At 35.2% G+C, this 19,098-nt stretch overlaps 1 protein-coding gene and 2 long non-coding RNA genes across 3 annotated transcripts; 1 reads left to right on the top strand and 2 right to left on the bottom strand.

The window, feature by feature from the left end:
- The first annotated feature begins 7,243 nt into the window (after nucleotides 1-7,243).
- On the top strand, nucleotides 7,244-7,787 carry LOC133848216 (uncharacterized). Its single transcript, XR_009895240.1, has 2 exons — nucleotides 7,244-7,394; nucleotides 7,522-7,787. It is a non-coding gene; the product is annotated as an uncharacterized LOC133848216 (long non-coding RNA).
- A 1,174-nt stretch (nucleotides 7,788-8,961) lies between these two features.
- On the bottom strand, nucleotides 8,962-13,057 carry LOC133849023 (uncharacterized). The gene is made up of 7 exons (XR_009895321.1): nucleotides 12,247-13,057; nucleotides 11,755-12,114; nucleotides 11,471-11,666; nucleotides 10,236-10,411; nucleotides 9,990-10,156; nucleotides 9,712-9,939; nucleotides 8,962-9,647 (listed from the first exon to the last, which is right to left on the bottom strand). It is a non-coding gene; the product is annotated as an uncharacterized LOC133849023 (long non-coding RNA).
- Nucleotides 13,058-14,989: 1,932 nt separating this feature from the next.
- Nucleotides 14,990-17,508, bottom strand: LOC133848796 (uncharacterized). Its single transcript, XM_062284490.1, has 3 exons — nucleotides 16,852-17,508; nucleotides 15,167-15,253; nucleotides 14,990-15,101 (listed from the first exon to the last, which is right to left on the bottom strand). The coding sequence occupies exons 1-3, from the start codon at nucleotides 17,506-17,508 to the stop codon at nucleotides 14,997-14,999; spliced, it is 849 nt and encodes a 282-aa protein (XP_062140474.1). The 3' UTR covers nucleotides 14,990-14,996.
- Nucleotides 17,509-19,098: the final 1,590 nt, after the last annotated feature.

The raw sequence follows: 19,098 nt of genomic DNA, 5'->3' as shown, positions 1-19,098 counted from the left end.
CTCTTCCCTGCTCTCTTTTTGTCTCTGTCTCAACGTGTTGTTCGCGTCGTCATCGTCGTTGTTGTTGTTGTTGGTGTTGGCGGCGTCGTTTGTCAACATGTCAGCTGCGCTGATTGGTGATTTCGATCTGAATTATTAAGTTGCTTTTAATGCGTTTGCTTTTGCTTTTGCTTTTGCTTCTGCTTTTTGCGTTTGCTTCGCAACGTTCGCGACGTTCGATTTTATGTGGCATACTTTTCAGCGCCCGGCGGCAACACTGCGAAAACAAAAGCGGCCAACAGCAACAACAACAACCAGCAACCAGCAACCGGCAACCAGCAACCAGCAACAACAACAATGAGAAGAGAAACGAGCGCATATTGAGTGCAAGTGGATCACTTGGATTCGCCTTCGCCTCGTAATTGGTTCCTTACATTATTTAGTGACATTTGACGTGGCTGCTAAGTATTTTTGGATTGCCACAGACAACCATCGAGAGAGTGGGAAAGAGAGAGAGCATAAGAGAGGAAAAGAGAGAGATAGCGAGTGCTGATGGTTGAGCATGAGATATTTTGGTTGCGGCTTTCAAGTGGTTTAAGCCAAGTGCCGAGCGCAGTCAGCTTAAAGCACATCGATAATAACCAACAACCAAACATACAACAATGATGGATGAGGCAAGCTTTAAGCAAACTGCAAATCTACGTAATTATTCAATAATTTTATTCGCGGTATTTTTGATGACACAAACAATATAAGTAAGAGGCATCAGGGTAATATAATATAATAATGTTACTATATGAATAATAATAAAAGTAATGATAAAAACAAAATATGTTAAAAATTATATAATTATATGGAAATAGTATATTCTAACTATAAATAAGGGATGCAATGATAGTATGTTCATAATATAATAACGATTCTATATGAGTCATAAAAAAAGAATGTTTAATAAACATTGTTTATAATATAAGGGGCACAAAAAAGTTATTTTATAATATCATAAATATAAAAACAAATCATCAATAGTTTGCTGTCTTTCAAATATGTTAAGTATTACACAATAATACGGAAATGGTATATTCATATTGTAATCAAAGGTCAGAACATAGAATGTTGATAATATAACAATGATAGTATATGAATACAAAAACAAGTGTGCTCGACTGTGCAATACTTGCTAACTATTGTAAAGAAAACCAATAGGGTGAGGCATTATTTTTAAAATAGACCAACTTAATATACCAAAAATATACTACAAATTATAAAGTCTGTTTCTGGTATATAGATATACTACTACATTTAAAATATACTACAAAGCACAAAATATACCTAATTAAAAATATTAGTATATCAAAATCTATAACTTACACGGTTAAAATAAAAACGCTAGAATTAAAAAAATGCCTGTACTTATTTAACTTAAGTAACGTTTATCTTAAAGCCACACAAAAGCAAAACAGTGTGGTATTATTCTTAAAACATACTGAATGAATATACCGAAACATACTAAAATATACCGAATATTATATTTGATACATGAATATATATATAATATAATATTAAATACAAAATATACCACATTCTCAGTTTTATTATATATATTAAAATACTACAATCTGTAGCCTGTTTAAAATTCTGGTACTTATTAGCTTAAAACACATTTATCCTAAAGCCTCATAACAGCAAAAAATACCAAATTAATATACCGAAAAATATTAAAAATAGCACAAACACTATTTTTGGTATATCGGTATAGTCCAACATTGAAAATATACTATAAAGCACATAATATACCAGATTGTCAGGTAATTGTCGCAAACAAATTATACAAGACAGTATATTAATATACTGAAATCTATATCGGATAGCTATTTAGCTTAAACAGCGTTCATCTCAAAGTCATATTCAAGGCGAGCACATTTATCAAATACAGTTTATTTATATTATACATACATATGTATCGAATGAGCTATAGATTTCAGTATTTTAATATACTGTCTTGTATAGTACTATATCCTAGTTGTCGTTGCGTCGAATGCAAATTGTTCAAATAAATCCGGGAGGCGCAAAAGGCTTACACATAGACCACAAAACGTGGGCAAAACGACTTTGATAAACCGAAAGAGATTTACGAGCCTGATTTCAAGAGATACAAATGCGAAACACACGCGCTTAGTGAGGAGAGGGATGGAGGAGGGGGAGAGGGGAGTTTGAGGAGTTTTTTTTGGGGTCGTCCGACGGCAGAAAAGTTTCAATTGCATTTTGCGTCCAAGTTACTTGTGGCTTATCTTTATTATCGTCGCTGTTATTAACACACATAGCCAAGGTGCAGGGGCAGTCTATGTGTATGTGTGTGTGAGTGTGTGTGTGTGAGTGTGCGTGTGTGTTTGTGTAGTGGCTCATAAAGTATGTCATGTGTCATAAATGACAGATTCTTAGGCATACTTCATTGATCCCTTTTGGCCGCAACGTTTTTACGACGACGCTTACACACACATGCGTATAGAATACCACTACACACACACACACACACACACACACACACACAGTGAAACTGTTGCAGTATCTATCGCACACACACACACACACACTCATACACACGAAGAGAGTGCGTGTTTGAAGTTTGCTTTTGATAAATGAATGGATTTTCAAAGGCGACGTTAATGAAATACACACACAGCATGCGAGCGAGACAGAGATAGGCGAGTCAGAGAGGGATAGAGAGAAGGAAGGAAAGAGAAGGGGAGAGAAGGAAGGAGAGAGGGAGAGGAGGAAAGTGAGTAGCAAGCAAGTAAGAGAGAGAGAGAGAAAGTAGACAGTAGACAGTAGACGACGCCGTCTAGCTCAGTGTGTGTCCTGCCAGGATGTGTGTGTGTGTGTGTGCATGTGTGCTTCCATATATCCTTCAATCTATCAAACTCACGTGTCCGTCGTGTCTCAATTTACTCGCTTAGTTTATGTTCAACTGGCGGCGTTTCCCGCAGCCAACTTCATTCTCTACACACACATTCCTCACTCTGTCTTTCTCCCTCTCTCCCTCTCTCTTTCTCTCTATTGCTCTTCCTCTTCCTCTAGCCACTGTTTTGATAGAGTCCGTTTGGCATATTTATGAAGTCAACGCAGCGGGCACTGAAAGGACACAAAGCATCTCCGACTGCTTTGAATTTATTTCTTCTTTTTGTTTTTTTGCATACAATATCAAGCATTAGCCATAACTAGTTTACTCTCAGCTATAAGCGACGTAAATATGTACACAATACAAATGATAATTTAAATTTGTGCTTTCTAAGTATACCTTACGAGTAAGAAAACTTTCAATCAACGTTAATTATGCATTAATATTAATTTTTATACCCGCTACACATAGGGTAGAAGGATATTATAAATTTGTGCCGACAAGAAATGTATGTAACAGGTAGAAGGAGGCAACTCCGACCCTATAAAGTATATACATATATTCTTGATCAGCGTCAACAGCCGAGACGATATAGCCATGTCCGTCTGTCCGTCTGTCCGTATGAACACCTAAATCTCAGAGACTATAAGAGATAGAGCTATAATCTTTTTTCGACAGCATTTGTTATGTTTGCACGCAGATCAAGTTTGTTTCAAATTTTTGCCACGCCCACTTCCGTCCCCGCAAATCAAAATAATTGAATAACAAGTGTAATTTTAAAGCTAAAGTTGCGCATTTTGGTATATACAATAATTACTATAGTAGTTATGATTCCTGATTTGGTTGCGATCAGATAAAAATTGTCGAAGTTATTAAAGAAATACTTTTGTATGGGCAAAAACGCCTATCTACTAGGGGTCTTAGTTGCTTTGGCTGACAATCTGGTATATTGTGCCGTCTATGGTATATTTTGAATAGTGTACAATATCGATATACCAAATATACCATGTGGGAAAACTCAACAACATATTTATCATAGATTTTAAAACAATACTTTATTAAACTAACTTTAAATTTACACTGTGGCAACTAAATCTAACTTCACACTTAAGCAAAAGAACAAAATGTACTGTAAAAATGTTTAAATCAAAAGAAACAAACGAAAATAGCAGACTTTGTAAAATGAAACAGCTTTTCAAAAGCTGTTTTCCCAAAGTAACTTGATAAAGTTACCTTAGGGTAACCGAAAATCAGTTACAAGAAACATTATAAAAATAAGGTAAGTATCTAAAAGTATGCCTTAATACTTTGAAATGTCAAGGTAAGTTGCGCAAATTAAATGCAATTACAATTCAATTGAATTTATGCCAATTAAAAAGTGAGCCCCTAAAAGTAGGCAACATTTTTTGTCTTTGGCGCTGGGCTTAAAAGTCGACGGAAAGTTGGAAAATCCCGGATAACTTTAGAACCGTAAGAATGATCCGCATGTCCTTTGGCCAGTTGGTAGTCCTTGTCAATAGAAGTTGATTGACACAGGATTGGCCAGGATCGGTAAGGATATGGCGGAGTTATAGCCTATTTTCTCTAAACAAAAAAGTCCTTATAACTTTGTTGTCAAAAGGACATTTGTCCTTTTGAAAGTGTATTCATGATTTATGCTACAAGCGCTAACTGCATGTCAAAGGACATCACGATAGTCCTTCAAATGACCAAGTTACGCAGGATTTTCGAATTTTTGGCCAATTTTTCAAGCTTCCCCCTTGACAAATTTTTTGCATGAATTCTCCATAGAAAGCGCTGAAAAGTATGCTACGATTCTTGCAAAAAACACTTGTAAATTTTTTATTGCGGGCGAGCAAAAATTGGTAAGCAATCGCTATAAAATTGAAAAATCCTGGATAACTCGGAAACTACAAGGACGATTCGGATGTCCTTTGGCCAGTTTGTAGTCCTTGTTAATAGTAGTTGATTGACACAGGACCGGTCAGGATCCACAAGTACAAAGCCGAGTTATAGCCTAATTTCTTTAAACAAAAAAGTCCTTATAACTTTCTTGCTAAAAGGATATTCGTCCTTTTGAAAACGTATTCATGATTTATGTTACAAGTGCTAACTGCATGCCACAGGACATTGCGATAGTCCTTCAAATGGCCGAGTTACAAGGACCTTTTCAATTTTTGGCCAATTTTTCATGCTTCCCCCTTGACAAAAATGTTGGTAAATAAAAAATTATTAAATCAATTTTTTAATGCCAATCGAAGTAGCTTCGTCAGCTGATTATAATGAAGCATGTCCTTGTAGAGTTTGCAAGTATTTTGTATAAGAAAATAAATATTCCCTTTACAATTTCCCAATAATTTTCACTCGTTTTCATTTTCATAACGAACTTTATCAAATATGCAATCCATTTTTTATTTTTCACCAAAAAAAAAAAACTTTTACATAGTGCGTGGTTTACAATTCTCATTGTGTGTATAATTCCAATTTTATGAACTTAAGTTTATAATTTATTTTACTTTACTTTGAAAAGTATTTTTGCAATATATTCGGTATATTTTGAGAAAAATACCGCAAAATATATTTCTTTTATTCAAATACCGCTACGGGTATCTCACAGTCGAGTACACTCGACTGTAGCTTTCTTGTTTTCATTTAAATTTATGCTTTTGTCAGCTTATTAAGTATAACATTATTAAGTATAATACCCTAAGAAAACTTTCAATCTAACGCTTAATGCTTTCACATTTTAAATAGTTTATTTATGCTATCTTTTAACTATTTGAGAAAAGGCTTAACTAACAATTTCTACATTCGATGCGAAGGTCCACGTAGCCAGTTCATCTGTGAGCATTGAAATAGCAGTACTTATGACCTACACATTTAAAATTGAAAAATAGTATTACAAACACAACATTGAGGCAAAATTTAGTTAAACCAACTCAATGTATTAAATTTTTAATAATTAAAAATTTTGTATATTCTGGGTAATTTATATCCAATATTTTAGCGAATATGGATCCCAACAAAAAAAAAAGTGTATAATTAAATTTATAATTCATTACTGGATTAAATTTAATAAAATAAAATAAATAATTTCTACATATGGGTAAATTTGTTGTCCATTAAGAGAAGAGTTTAAACAGTGTGACCATGTATTTTTAATTTTAGGATTTGTATGCTGTTGATGTTGAAACCCCAATATTAACGACGCTATATAGATTACCTTGAACATGAGATATGCCACATTTAACAATATAGTTATTAAATGATTTTGAAAGTAAACTAAGCTAATTTATTTTTATTGTAATATGACCTTCAATTCTTTAAAATTCACTCAAACGATTAATTTTATTTACTTTTTTTTTATAATTATTATGGTTATTTGTTTCTTGATGTTTTCGTTTTATTTGTAGTTCAATTTATTGTTTCTTTATTAAAATGAATAATTGTTTTTCTGATCACATTACCTTTGCTTCAGCCCCAAAAATGTTGCTATATCCAAGTAAGCTTTGACATTTCAAGTTTTTCATTATTTAAGTTTTTTTGTGCATTTTTCCTCAGTCAGTTGGCTGAGCTCATCGGGAGCACAGCTAAACTGAAACAAAATTTTCAGTGTTTTCTTTTTTTTTTTAAATATATTTTTCGGATTTAATATTTTTTCTCAATTTTCTTATTTTCTTTAAATATCGAATATTTTTCAAAAAGTATATTTTTGTGTACTTATTTTTTAATAATGTGAATTAATTTTCTTAGCTTTTTTCAGATGGAAGAAGCTGTAGCTGGTACCAAAATGTGGAAGATTGCTTCTACAGCAAAGGATTCTTCTGCTTCTTCAGTGAGTTTCAAACATATTATATTATATTATATATTTGTTGTTTTCTTTATAGTAATTCTATTGTTTAAATTTGCAGATTTGTATTTAAAACAATCTTGCGCCCTTCATTGATTTCTTCATTTCTAAACTGGATGGTACCATGAAATGCAACATGTGATTGGCATCCTCAAAAACTCAACGAATTAATATTTATACCCGCTACCCATAGGGTAGAAGGGTATTATAACTTTGTGCCGGCAGGAAATGTATGTAACAGGTAGAAGGAGGCATCTCCGACCCTATAAAGTATATATATTCTTGATCAGCCGAGACGATATAGCCATGTTTTACTTACATATTTGTGAACATTGTGGATTTTCATGTACTAAATGGGCTGAAAAGTAAGCTAGCTCCTTGGAAATTAACAAAAATTTTTTTTTAATTTTTTCTTTTTTTTATTCAATGTCAATACACTTATTCCAGCGATTTTTTAACTTTTTGATGCCATCTGAAAAGTAATTCTCCGGAAGGTCTCAATTTTTTAGTGATGAGCCATCTTTTAAGGTTTTTTTCGGACATTTCCTGTGTAACCTCATTTGAGAGCCTGCCACTGAGGACTTCATTTGTAGTGGAGGTTCGGCCACCAAGAAAGTCTCGAAACCAATATTTCACGGTGTAATCTGAAGGAGCATGAGCCGCATAGTATTTATCCAACTTTTGTTTAGTTTCCGTCGCTGTTTTGCCTCTAAAAAAATAATGTTTTATGAGGAAACGAAAATCGTTTTTTTCCCATGGTCAACATGATGTCAAACACGTCAACAACTATCAGCTGTCAAAACAAAACTAAGGGCTGTATCGCACTGAATTTCAACATGGTTACCTAAATATGAATGGACTATAAGGAGCGACAATAATTTTTGCGGTGGTCAAGGAGGTTACTTTTCAGCCCACCTAATACACACATTTCTTTTTATTATGAATATATTTGTGATAACTACGAATATCGCAAATATTTTCTTCATTCTGCGGATGACACACATTCATTTTGTATACCAAATACTTTGACATCTTTATAATATATTATCTTATATGAACTTTATGTTTTGTTTTAATATATACTGTTAGTTTATACATTCTGCTTATTAATGGTTTAACTGATTTTATTTACCTTTCAAACTGAATATTTTTGATTTAAGTGTTTGATTTGTTCAATCTTGAAGAATTTTTTATAATTTAATTCTTAAGAATGCATTTGATACATATAACATTTAATATTAGACAATTGCAAGCAAATCATGAAGAGCAGACAACAAAAAATAACTTAAAATTACTATTGAAAAACAAAAGCAAAGCAATAAAAATTAATTGTAAGAAAAACAAATTTTATGGCTTTTAAATAAACAATATGACAACTTAATATATAGATTTCGGAAATTGAAAATTAATTTTTACTTCTACTTTTATTTTGTTGTTCATATAATATATTGATTTCTAATTGGATTATATTTAGATTTATATATTGAATTCTTAATGTAATAAAAATTAAATTGGGACGTTATAGTAAGCGGCTGTTTTTTCTTTATTTATTTTTGTAATTCCCTAATTTTGTTTAATTTCCCTTTCATATATAGCACTTATGTATATATATATATATGTATATCATGTAATAATCTAATCATATTCAGAATTCCTGAGTTACAGTTTATTTTCTTTCTTTCCAGCTTAATTTAAACATTTCAATGATATTTTTTTATGGGCAATTGTTTTTATTAAAAATAAATATATTAAGCTGTTATAAATAAATTTTGTCTCAAAGTAAGCACTGCTATTTCAAAGTTCACAGCTTTATATATTTTTAAAAACATCTTTCAATTGAATATCCTTTCATTTGTTAATATGGATATTAATACAAATAACATAAATATACATATAAATTAAAATGTAATAATCGAATCACATTCAACATTTCTTAGTTACATTCTTCTTTCTTTGTTGCTTTCTTAATTTAAATATTTCGTGTATCAATTGTTTTATGTGTATATTTTTCAACTGATTTCCATTTGATATATAACATATGTATATATTATCGAATCATGTTGATAATTTGTTAGTTTCTGTCTATTAAAAAGTTAGCTTAATTTGTATATTTTATCTATATATTTTTATAAACGAATTGAATTATTTTGATACAATTGTTTTGAATATTTCATCTATTAATATTTACAACTATTTTCAACTAATTTCCTTTTTTTACTTTAACTTTTCATGTGCTTCTTTCAGCTAGTTTCCTCTCAGCAAGTTAATGAAGTATTTATGTTGGCTTCCTCTGATCACATTCATTAACACGCAAAAAAACACTGACTAAATCAAAATAGAAAAGGTGCAAAAAAAAAGGAAAGGGTTTTAAATTCAATTTAGACAACAATGCGGTGTTATGTTAAAATGTATCTACTGTTTTTGTATAATTTCCAAGCGGATCTAAAAACAAGGCGAAACCGAAAAACCGAAAAAATGCCAGCGCACTCTCAACTCAACTCTCAACTTTCGACTCTCAACTCAACGCAGACACAATCAAATAAAGTCACGCCGCTTTAACATTTGCGGTTGTCCTGGACATCAGGACATCACAAAAGGGGTCAAGTGATGGACAGGTTCGTAGCCTGGCTGGGTAACTCGATATGTGCCCAGAGAGAGCGAGAGAGAAAGAGGGAGACAAAGAGAGAGTGAGGCAGACACATGTGGATGGATGGATGCAGGCGCATAAACTTGCAAAAGGCTGCAGGACATGTACACGAAATTAATTTGCAACGAAGGGCACGACGCGCTTTTAATCCAACATGATATCGCCCGCAAAATGCAAAACGTTGCCCATTGCCTGGCATCATCAACGGTTCGCTCTTCTATCCTCCCTCCTCCTCCTCCTCCGCGCATCCATGGAAGTGTTCCTCAACCGAGCTGCAACACAAAAATCAGAAAGCGGATTAAACGTATTCGTGAGAATTCGTCAACGATTTCACACCTGTTCGACAGCCAACACACTGTGTTCTCCTCCTGCTCCCCTTCATCCCCTTCCTCCTCTTCACCCTCCTTCCTTTGCATTGGCTGCGGCATAAAATGCCAATTAGAATTTCAAGTTCGCAGTCCGTTGAGCTTCCCTCTTTGCCTCGAGTTGAACTTCTGGACAAATTGTTTGTTGCCTGCAGGGGGCGCTTTATTAACTTTACGCCAAGCCAGAGAGAGACAGCAACTAAGAGAGAGAGAGAGAGACTGAGTTTGACCAACAACTTGAACCGCAACTGACCTGTGTCCAGGCTCCAGGCTGAGACTTTCGATTTTCCGATGTTGCTGTTGTTGCTGTTGTTGGTTCGTTGATTTTCCCTCTGCCAACGCGTAACGCGGAAATGCACTCAAAATATTAAATGCTTCAGTAGTTTGCAATTATTGAGCCGAGTTCAGACTTCGCGCTGCTTAATTCATAATACGAATGCACACACAAAAATACAACAACAACAAAAAAAGAAGTTAAACAACTGGCAAACAGACCTTTCTGTTCCCAGACATCTGTCCACACACATTCTCTCTTCATTCAATTGTCCACTTTCCTGCTTAAAGCCACTCGGATTCCGGGCAACAAATTTGCGACTCTTCGTCAGACATCGACAGACAGAAAATGGCAATCAGTTCTTCAGTGGAAGCTTCACTTTAGTGCCATTTATTTGCTGCAATTATAACATTAAAAGATTCATTTATTAAAATATATATGTTATTTATTAAAACGTGATAGAACACTAAATACAAATATGAAAACTACGGTATTAATTTTTCAATCATATTTCCATAGGTAATAGTTTTCATATTTTCAGATTACGCTGATCAAAGTTTAATTTCATTTTCTTAAATTATTTTATTATTCTAACAAATGTTTACACAATTGTTTATTAAATATAATAATTATTATATATATGATTTATTAAAATGTGATAGATAAAAGAATACAAATAACATGAAAACTTTTTTTTCTTTTTGCAATCGCTTTTTTATTAATAATATACAATGTTTTAAAAGTGATATAAAATTCGTGCAGAAGTGATTACTTTGACCTTTTTTTTAATTCAAAATAATTTATAAACAATATGTTATTTGAATATTTGTTCCTTTTATACATAGTATAAATTAATAAAGATTATTGACAAAAAAAAAAATTTAAGGCGATTAATATATTTTTATGAATTTTACATCACTACAATTTCCGTGTATTGTTATGAATTATAAACATAGAATTAAAATTATTATAGATCCGATTATAATCCTATCTTTATAATTAATAAGAATTCAAGAAAATTATAATATAATAATTACATAGAAATAAAAAAAAAAATGATATAATACATATAATAATAATAATATAATATATATATATAGATAAATAAAAAGCAAATCAACTTCATTTGTAACCGAACTAATGTTTAGATATACTCTTTAATATCTATTCAAATTTAAATTTAATATTATTAATACTGTTTAGGAATACAATTGGAGTTGATTTGATATCTGTATTATTGAATGTTATATTTGTAATTCTATATTTTACATTTGTTGAAGTCTTTTATAACTTATATACTTATTTCAATATTTCAACTATAAAAAAAAACTTAAATAACGTTTCTTCAGTTTATAATAAGTTTGTAAAGCAATCGAAATATTAATATAAATAAAAAAAATAAATATAGATGTGAATAATATTTTTTTGCCTAATAAAATACGTAAAGTTTACTTACTACAACTATCAACTGAACACTCCAAATGTTCCACTCCGATTTAAAATAATTCGAAGCTCGATTTCAATGACACGCATCCTTTCGCTTTGCTAATCTTCAACCACCTCCACTCCGCTCTGCTCTCTCCATCGAATGTCCTTTTTCTTCTTCCTTCTTTTTCTTCGCCTGACATAATAAAATATGTTTATCAAAGTCTCTGTAAAGTGCATAAAAGTTTTCTTATTATATGAATACTATCTATAGTCATATATGTGTGTGTGTGTGTGTGTGTATTCCATATTTACCAGAGATTGGACACTACTTGACATGCTTCATCCATTCAAAACACTTTTTTGAGGGTCTGCGAAAAGGCGTTGAAAAATCCATACACACATAAATGGCGATTAAATCTTTATTTTCTAGCTTGACGCACGCAAAACTGGTTAACGTCCTGCGACCAGGATATTTGGTTACTCCGCTATTTTTTTTTTTTTGTTGACTGTTGACAGACATGTGACAGCGGATGGGCGTTTTTTTGGTCGCTTGATCGTGCAACCTGATGATTTAATAACTGGCAAAAGCTGATTAGGAGTTGGGGGGGGTGAAGTGTTGTCCTTTAAGCGGCGAGGGGAGGATATCGAGGATATCACCGCATCGCCAGTGTCCTAAACGTAAAAAGGGGTTGCAAATATTGTTAAAGGTGGCAGCAAATTTGTAAGGGTGGCAGCGTGACATAGGGAGGGAGAGGAAGAGGGAGAAATGGAGGAAGGGAAGAGAGGGAGTCAGGGTTAGCTTACCATCAAGGATGACGTCGCTGCTGCTTGTTGCTTCCCTTGCAGTAGTTGTTGTTGTTGTTGTTGTTGCTGTGGTCCGTTGTCACCGCAGCGTAGCGCGGTCTCTCTCCCTCCCTCCCTCTCTCTCTGTGTGTGTGTGTGTGATTGATGACAACTCAAATAAGCGATGATTGATGCTTATTTTACACTTTTCGTTACAACACACGGCGACACATGTTTATTTATGTATGCGTGAGAAGTGCATGCGTGTGTGTGTGTGTGTGTGTTTGCATCGGCGGCCGCTTTTTTTTTGCTCCTTATATGTAGTATATCGGGATTATGATGAGCACACGTTCGAGCGTCTCCAGACACCGACAACAGCAACAACAACAACAGGAAGAACAGCAATAACAATGGCGGGCGCCGTCAACGAGCCGCAATCATCAATGTTAGCAGGAACCGTTAGCCGCCGGCCAAAAAGTGGATGGCAATCTGTGTTAGTGTATTGGTAATTGTTTGAATACGCTCCATGCGTGTACGCTTGTGTGGCTGTGTCTGTGTGTGTGTGTGTGTGCGACGGTGTTCTTGTGGTTTACTTATTACTGCGCTGCTGCAATACATCATCGGGCTGCCAGCCGCGAGACGATGACGATGACGACAACGACGACGACGACGGCACAGGAGAGATTCTGCACATCACACTAACACTACAATAGTTAATGTTAGCCCAATGGAATTTTAGAGTAGTGAAAAGCCACAGACGCGCTGCCAAAGTCAGGCAAAATGTCCACACACGAAGTAGTAGAGATGAGAAAACACGCACGATGATATCGCTGCATCGATGATCTAACGATATCGATATTTTTGGAAATTGCATTTACTTTACTTTTACGAATTGATCAGTTTCTTAAAACACTTTTCTATTATTTGTTAGTCAGTTCATCTTCAAATGGAATTTAGTGCTTACCAAACTTCAATACAACAATTTTGTGCTCTAATCGATTAATGCAATACATCGATAACGATGCAGTGCAGTGAAAAATTGCAAACGCGATGCCAAAGTCAGGCAAAATGTCCACACACGAAGTAGTAGAGATGAGAAAACAACGACAATGATATCGATGCATCGATGTTCTGGAAACATATCGATATTCTTAGAAATTGCATTTATTTACATTTACAAACTGATCAGTTTCATTAAGCACTTTTCTATTATTTGTTGGCCGGTTAAACGCCGAAGGGAACTTAGTGCTTACTAAACAGCAATGCTACAATTTTGTGCTCTAATCGATTAATGCAATACATCGATAATTATTTGTTCATGCTTTGAGCTGATCGCTTTCCCTTCCCCCACTAACAGCCATTCACTCCACAGCGTAAAATACCCTTGGGGCAATGGCAGCAACGTCACGTCACTATTTGCACCCTCCCCCCGCCGTTGCACAAACAAGGAGTACACTCCGCACAACCAACGTCTGCTGTCGCGCGCACAAAGTTAGCGGCCACCACATGCACATCATCACATCACATCACATCACATCACACATCACATGGTTAGCAGCAGCTAGAACGTTAGCAGCTTTTGTTTGGCTGGCTGACACCTTTAAAATGCATCAATGCCACACGCCAGCAGCAGAAGCAGTTGAAAATTGCAACACAAGCGTAGTTTCAATTATTATTCCTCAATATCAATGCCAATAATGCTAATTTTCTTAAACGATAACCACTTGATGCTTATGTGAATCCTTTGTGATGTGTTTCACCCGCGTCACATGGTGAATGGCAAATTTATCACATGTAAGGTTGTTTTTTCCCGACACAGCAATTAATTAAACGCATATCAATTTAAATAAAAATAGTAAAGAAATTGAAAAGTATTAATCATATTAATCATAGCATTGTATTATTTCTATTTTTGCATCATTTTTACCAGTTGCGCTTTGTATTCATTTGTGACGTCAGCAAGGTCAATGACCGATGATTAGAATGCATGAATGGGAGCATAAAATACATTTCAATTTGGTAGCGACAGGTGCATTAATTATTTAGCGTTTGAACTGCTGTCAGTCAACTGTCAACCATAAACGAATTTGGCATATGAAATAACATAAAATTTGGCATTTTAATTCAATACAGTTTGAGGGCAATTGGAATTCAATAATCGACAACGGTCGTTATCGATATTTTCCTGGATTAAAACGGCAGCAATCCGTTCGCTGTATCTAACAAATTATTGATATTTGGGAATATCTAAATATATAATGTTATTGCATTACACAAAAGCTTTTAAATAATGTTTTTCCAATTGATTTCTAATTGGTGCACTATCGATTGGCAGTCACGATCATCACGATATTATGTTGCAGCCCTGGTCGTTGAAAATGGCAGTTGCAAATTTTCGCGCGCGTCGGTTGGCTGGCGCCGCGTTTTTCGTCGTATTTTTTTCTCTTTTTTTTAAGTGCTACAATTAAAGTGAGTGAATAAAAAGTGTAAATTAATGGTTTAAAGTGAATTAGTGATAGTGTAAAATGAAAGCAACGAGCACACACAGCATAATACCACTCCAATTGGATACGGAGGTGAGTTCCATTCACATACACACACATACACAACTACATTCAAATATTCTTATTGGATTCTTGAAAATTAGACACAATTGTGTGTGTCTTTAATGTATTTGTTATAAGAAAAATGCAATTAGTTTGTAGGCGACAAAAAAAATTGAGTATTTGGTTGTTTCTTTTGGCACATTCGCTGTAGTGTCCTGAGCAGCGCTAAGGCTTCGCTGGCTGCTGCGTCGATCGCAGGACGAAGATGGCGGCCGGCGCAGTGTTTGGCCGTGCTCTTGTGACGTCATTGGCCTGGGGCATTGGCCACAGCTGTAAGAAACAAAATGAGGCGAATTGAATTCGCTGCAAATAACGAAAGTCTCTGACTTACATACCTTTCTGTGCGGACGGCGAAATCGCTGTCGGTGCACTTGCTGCAGCTTGCCATTGGGCAGCAAGGAGCGTTTGCGCTGCTGCCACGACTGCATGGGCGAAAAAGAGATGGCAATATGAATATTATGAAGTGAAACTGTTTGAATTGAATTTTTTGCAGTGGGGAAATTTATGGACATGGAATATAATTTTTTTTTGTAATGCGGTGAAATATAAAATTTATACAAATTTAATTTTACAAAATCAATATTAATTTTTAGTAATTAAACGGTAAATTAAATAGTTCAAAAGGACTTTTAAAAGGGAATTTTAAATATAATTTTGGTATTTAAGGTTTTATGGGGCAAAATTAGAAAAAATGCATTTAAAGTTTTTTGGTAATTAAATTTTGCAATTTAATATTTAAAGCAATTTTAGAAATTGTTATTAACAATATATGAACATAATTAAATAGAGGAAAAGAGATAAACACACAAATTTAATTTAATTAAATAGAGAAAAAAAGTTAAACTTAAAAATTTAGATTGGAGAAACTTATTCAAAACAAATTTTATATTTTAAGAATGAGAAATGATGAATAATACAAATGTTACTTGAGAATTAATGTTCGAAAATAATGAAATGGCGTAAACGATAAACATAAAAATATAGATACGAAAAATTTGCCTAAGAAATACTGAATATATTGTAAATATATTGCAAATTTCATTATTCATTATATTAAATAATGAAATTTGCATAAAAAATAATGAATCATCAAGATTTTGTAGAAGCTGCTCGACTTTTTCTGTTAGTGTACAAAAAGTCAAGTCAAGCTGCTCGACTTTTTCTCTCAGTGTAAACAAAGTGGAGTCAAGCTGCTCGACTTTTTCTCTCAGTGTACCGAATTGAAATCAAGCAGGTCGACTTTTTCTCTCAGTGTACAGAATTAAAATCAAGCAGCTCGACTTTTCTCTCAGTGTATCGAGGTAGAGTCGAACTTCTCGACTTTTTCTCTCAGTGTAAACAAAGTAGAGTCAAGCTGCTCGACTTTTTCTCTCAGTGTATCGAGGTAGAGTCGAACTTCTCGACTTTTTCTCTCAGTGTTAACAAAGTGGAATCAAGCTACTTGACTTTTTCTCTCAGTGTACCGAATTGAAATCAAGCAGCTCGACTTTTCTCTCAGTGTAAACAAAGTAAAGTCAAGCTGCTCGACATTTTCTCTCAGTGTACTAAATTGAAATCAAGCATCTCGACTTTTCTCTCAGTGTAAACAAAGTGGAGTCAAGCTACTTGACTTTTTCTCTCAGTGTACCGAATTGAAATCAAGCAGCTCGACTTTTTCTCTCAGTGCAAACAAAGTGGAGTCAAGCTACTTGACTTTTTCTCTCAGTCTATCGAATTGAAATCAAGCAGATCGACTTTTTCTCTCAGTGTACACAAAGTAGAGTCAAGCTGCTCGACTTTTTCTCTCAGTGTATCGAGGTAGAGTCAAACTTCTCGACTTTTCTCTCAGTGTAAACAAAGTGGAGTCAAGCTACTTGACTTTTTCTCTCAGTGTACCGAATTGAAATCAAGCAGTTCGACTTTTTCTCTCAGTGTATCGAGGTAGAGTCGAACTTCTCGACTTTTTCTCTCAGTGTAAACCAAGTGAAATCAAGCTACTTGACTTTTTCTCTCAGTGTACGCTCTGCAAAGTCAAGTTTACCTGCAAATTGACGTCGTATTTGATGCGTTGCAACAAAGTCGGCGCCAGGAGTTGCAACTGTCGCTGCAGCCAGTTCATGCCACGTTGCAGATCCTCGTTGTCCATGTGGCAAATGTGCAGGGGGCAACCTGTGCTGCGTGCCACATGCTCGAGTCCAAAGGCATGCTCCACATCGTAGAGCTGGACGCCATCGCGATGTCGTGTGGCAACGAGCAACACCGGCTTGCCACGCATTGCCGCGTGTTGCAAGCAACGTTGCAACACCTCAAAGTGTTGTTGCAACGTCTCGTTGCTGGCACTGAGATCGAAGCAAAAGATGAGCGCATTGCAGCTGGCATAGTAATAAGGCCAGATGCGTTGCATATCCTGGCTGCCACCGACTTCGGTGAGGAGCAACAGTGTGACCAGATCTTCGATGCGATAGCAACGCACTCCGTTCGTTGGCCCCAAATCGTCGGCGTCGCGTTGCTTCCCGCTCAGCTGCAGTCCCAATTGTGTCTTGCCACTTCCTGTGGCACCCAGCAGCAGAATCTTGAACTGCGCTGCCGCCGTTGCAGCCGCTGCTTGCAACGGTGTTGCCTCCTTGCAACACCTCCGGTGGCAGCAACAACAACAGCAGCAGCAAAAGCGGCGCAGCTTATCGCACAGCAAACCCATTTAACACATGGCGAATTTGGTAATTGTTTAAGCACTCGTCTTTTTTTCCTTTTATTTATTTGTTTACATGCAGCGGTGGCCAGCTGATTTGGTTAAAAGTTGCCACTGGCAACGGCATTGGCCTTGTGTGTTGTGGCCCAAGTTGCCATGGCAAAAGCCACGTAGTCGCTGTTAACTGCTTGCTTTAACATTGCACACAATTTTTCGATTTCAAAATGCATTTTATTAGTTTTTAAACAATCGTTTTTTATTGCACGTTAAAAAGCTGCTGCAATGTTAACTTTGTGTCTGTTATTAGCAGTAAATTAACTCTAACAGCTGCTGTTATGGGCAGCACTGTTATTTTAACAGCAGCTGCCGCTGTTAGCCAACAGCATGCTTCGGGCTGCTGCCGCTAGAGGTCGCTTTGTGCCAAAACTTTGGAAATGTACCACAAAATGTCCTGAAAATGTACCCAATGGGAATTTTGATGGGACTTTCGTTAGGAATTTCCTCTTATGGGGAAATTTAAGCAACACTATTTCCCATGTTTGCTGCAGGGAAATTAAAAGTAAAAATATACCCAGATTTAATGAAATTGGGATTTACGCATGCTAAGCACGTCAAATGAAATATTAAACTGCAAATTAATATAAATGAAAATTCAGTAAAGATTAAATACACAAATAATAATTGTATTCTCTTATTCCCTTTGAGCATTAAGCTCTTAAAACTGGGCGAAAACTTCAAATGTGTCGCTTCATTTGTGATTACAAATGCATGGCAAATTAATTAACTAGCTGTCAAGAGAGGCGCAAAGAAGAAAGCACGCCAAATAAGAGCTACAAGATTCACCTTTGATGAGAAATTCCATCTACTTTGGCACAATTACTGTGCTGGTTTTACCAACTCTTTCTTTTTTTTTTGGATTTGTTTTCCTTTCTTTCATTCGCATTTTTGGCAAGCGCAGAACGAGGTGCAGAGAGGTGAGGCGAGGTGAAGCGACATATTCGCTAATCGCCATGTGGCAGATGTTTTGAGCTGGGGACTAAGCTTGAAAGGAGCTCTTTGTGTTATTGCATTGCATAATGGCGTCATGCCCGAGACCGTTAGGCACTGTTAACTCGACACACACTCAACCCGCACCGCACTGTGCCGCCCCTCCCCCGCCTCTTCCCACCACGCTTGTGAACTCACACATACCTCAATTGAAAAGTAAGCAAGCTAAACGTTCCCCGAAACTTTGTCGCCTTTTGTAACCGAACGTCTGTAGCCTTGAGGCAGTCGTCAGCGTCTTTTCGAATACCCTGCGAGCACAGGTTATAAACATGATTGCTCGCATTTTGCGTGTTGTTTACCTTTAAGAGTATCCTACTTATAATCTTACTACGAGTACATACCGAAAATACTGAAAAAGAACACATTCTTAAAATACTGGAAGAAGAGTGCATACTTAAAACAATAATATTCCTACTATTAATCTAAATACTATAAAATACTGAAGAAAATACTCCAAATGTATTGAAAAAGAGATCATACTTAAAATACTGATAAAAATACTGAAAAAGAGTACATACTTAAAATACTGAAAAGTTACTATGAACTGTACAT

Source organism: Drosophila sulfurigaster, chromosome X (genome assembly GCF_023558435.1).
Source record: "Drosophila sulfurigaster albostrigata strain 15112-1811.04 chromosome X, ASM2355843v2, whole genome shotgun sequence".
NCBI lineage: Eukaryota > Metazoa > Arthropoda > Insecta > Diptera > Drosophilidae > Drosophila > Drosophila sulfurigaster.
This window is presented reverse-complemented; position numbering and strand designations above follow the sequence as displayed.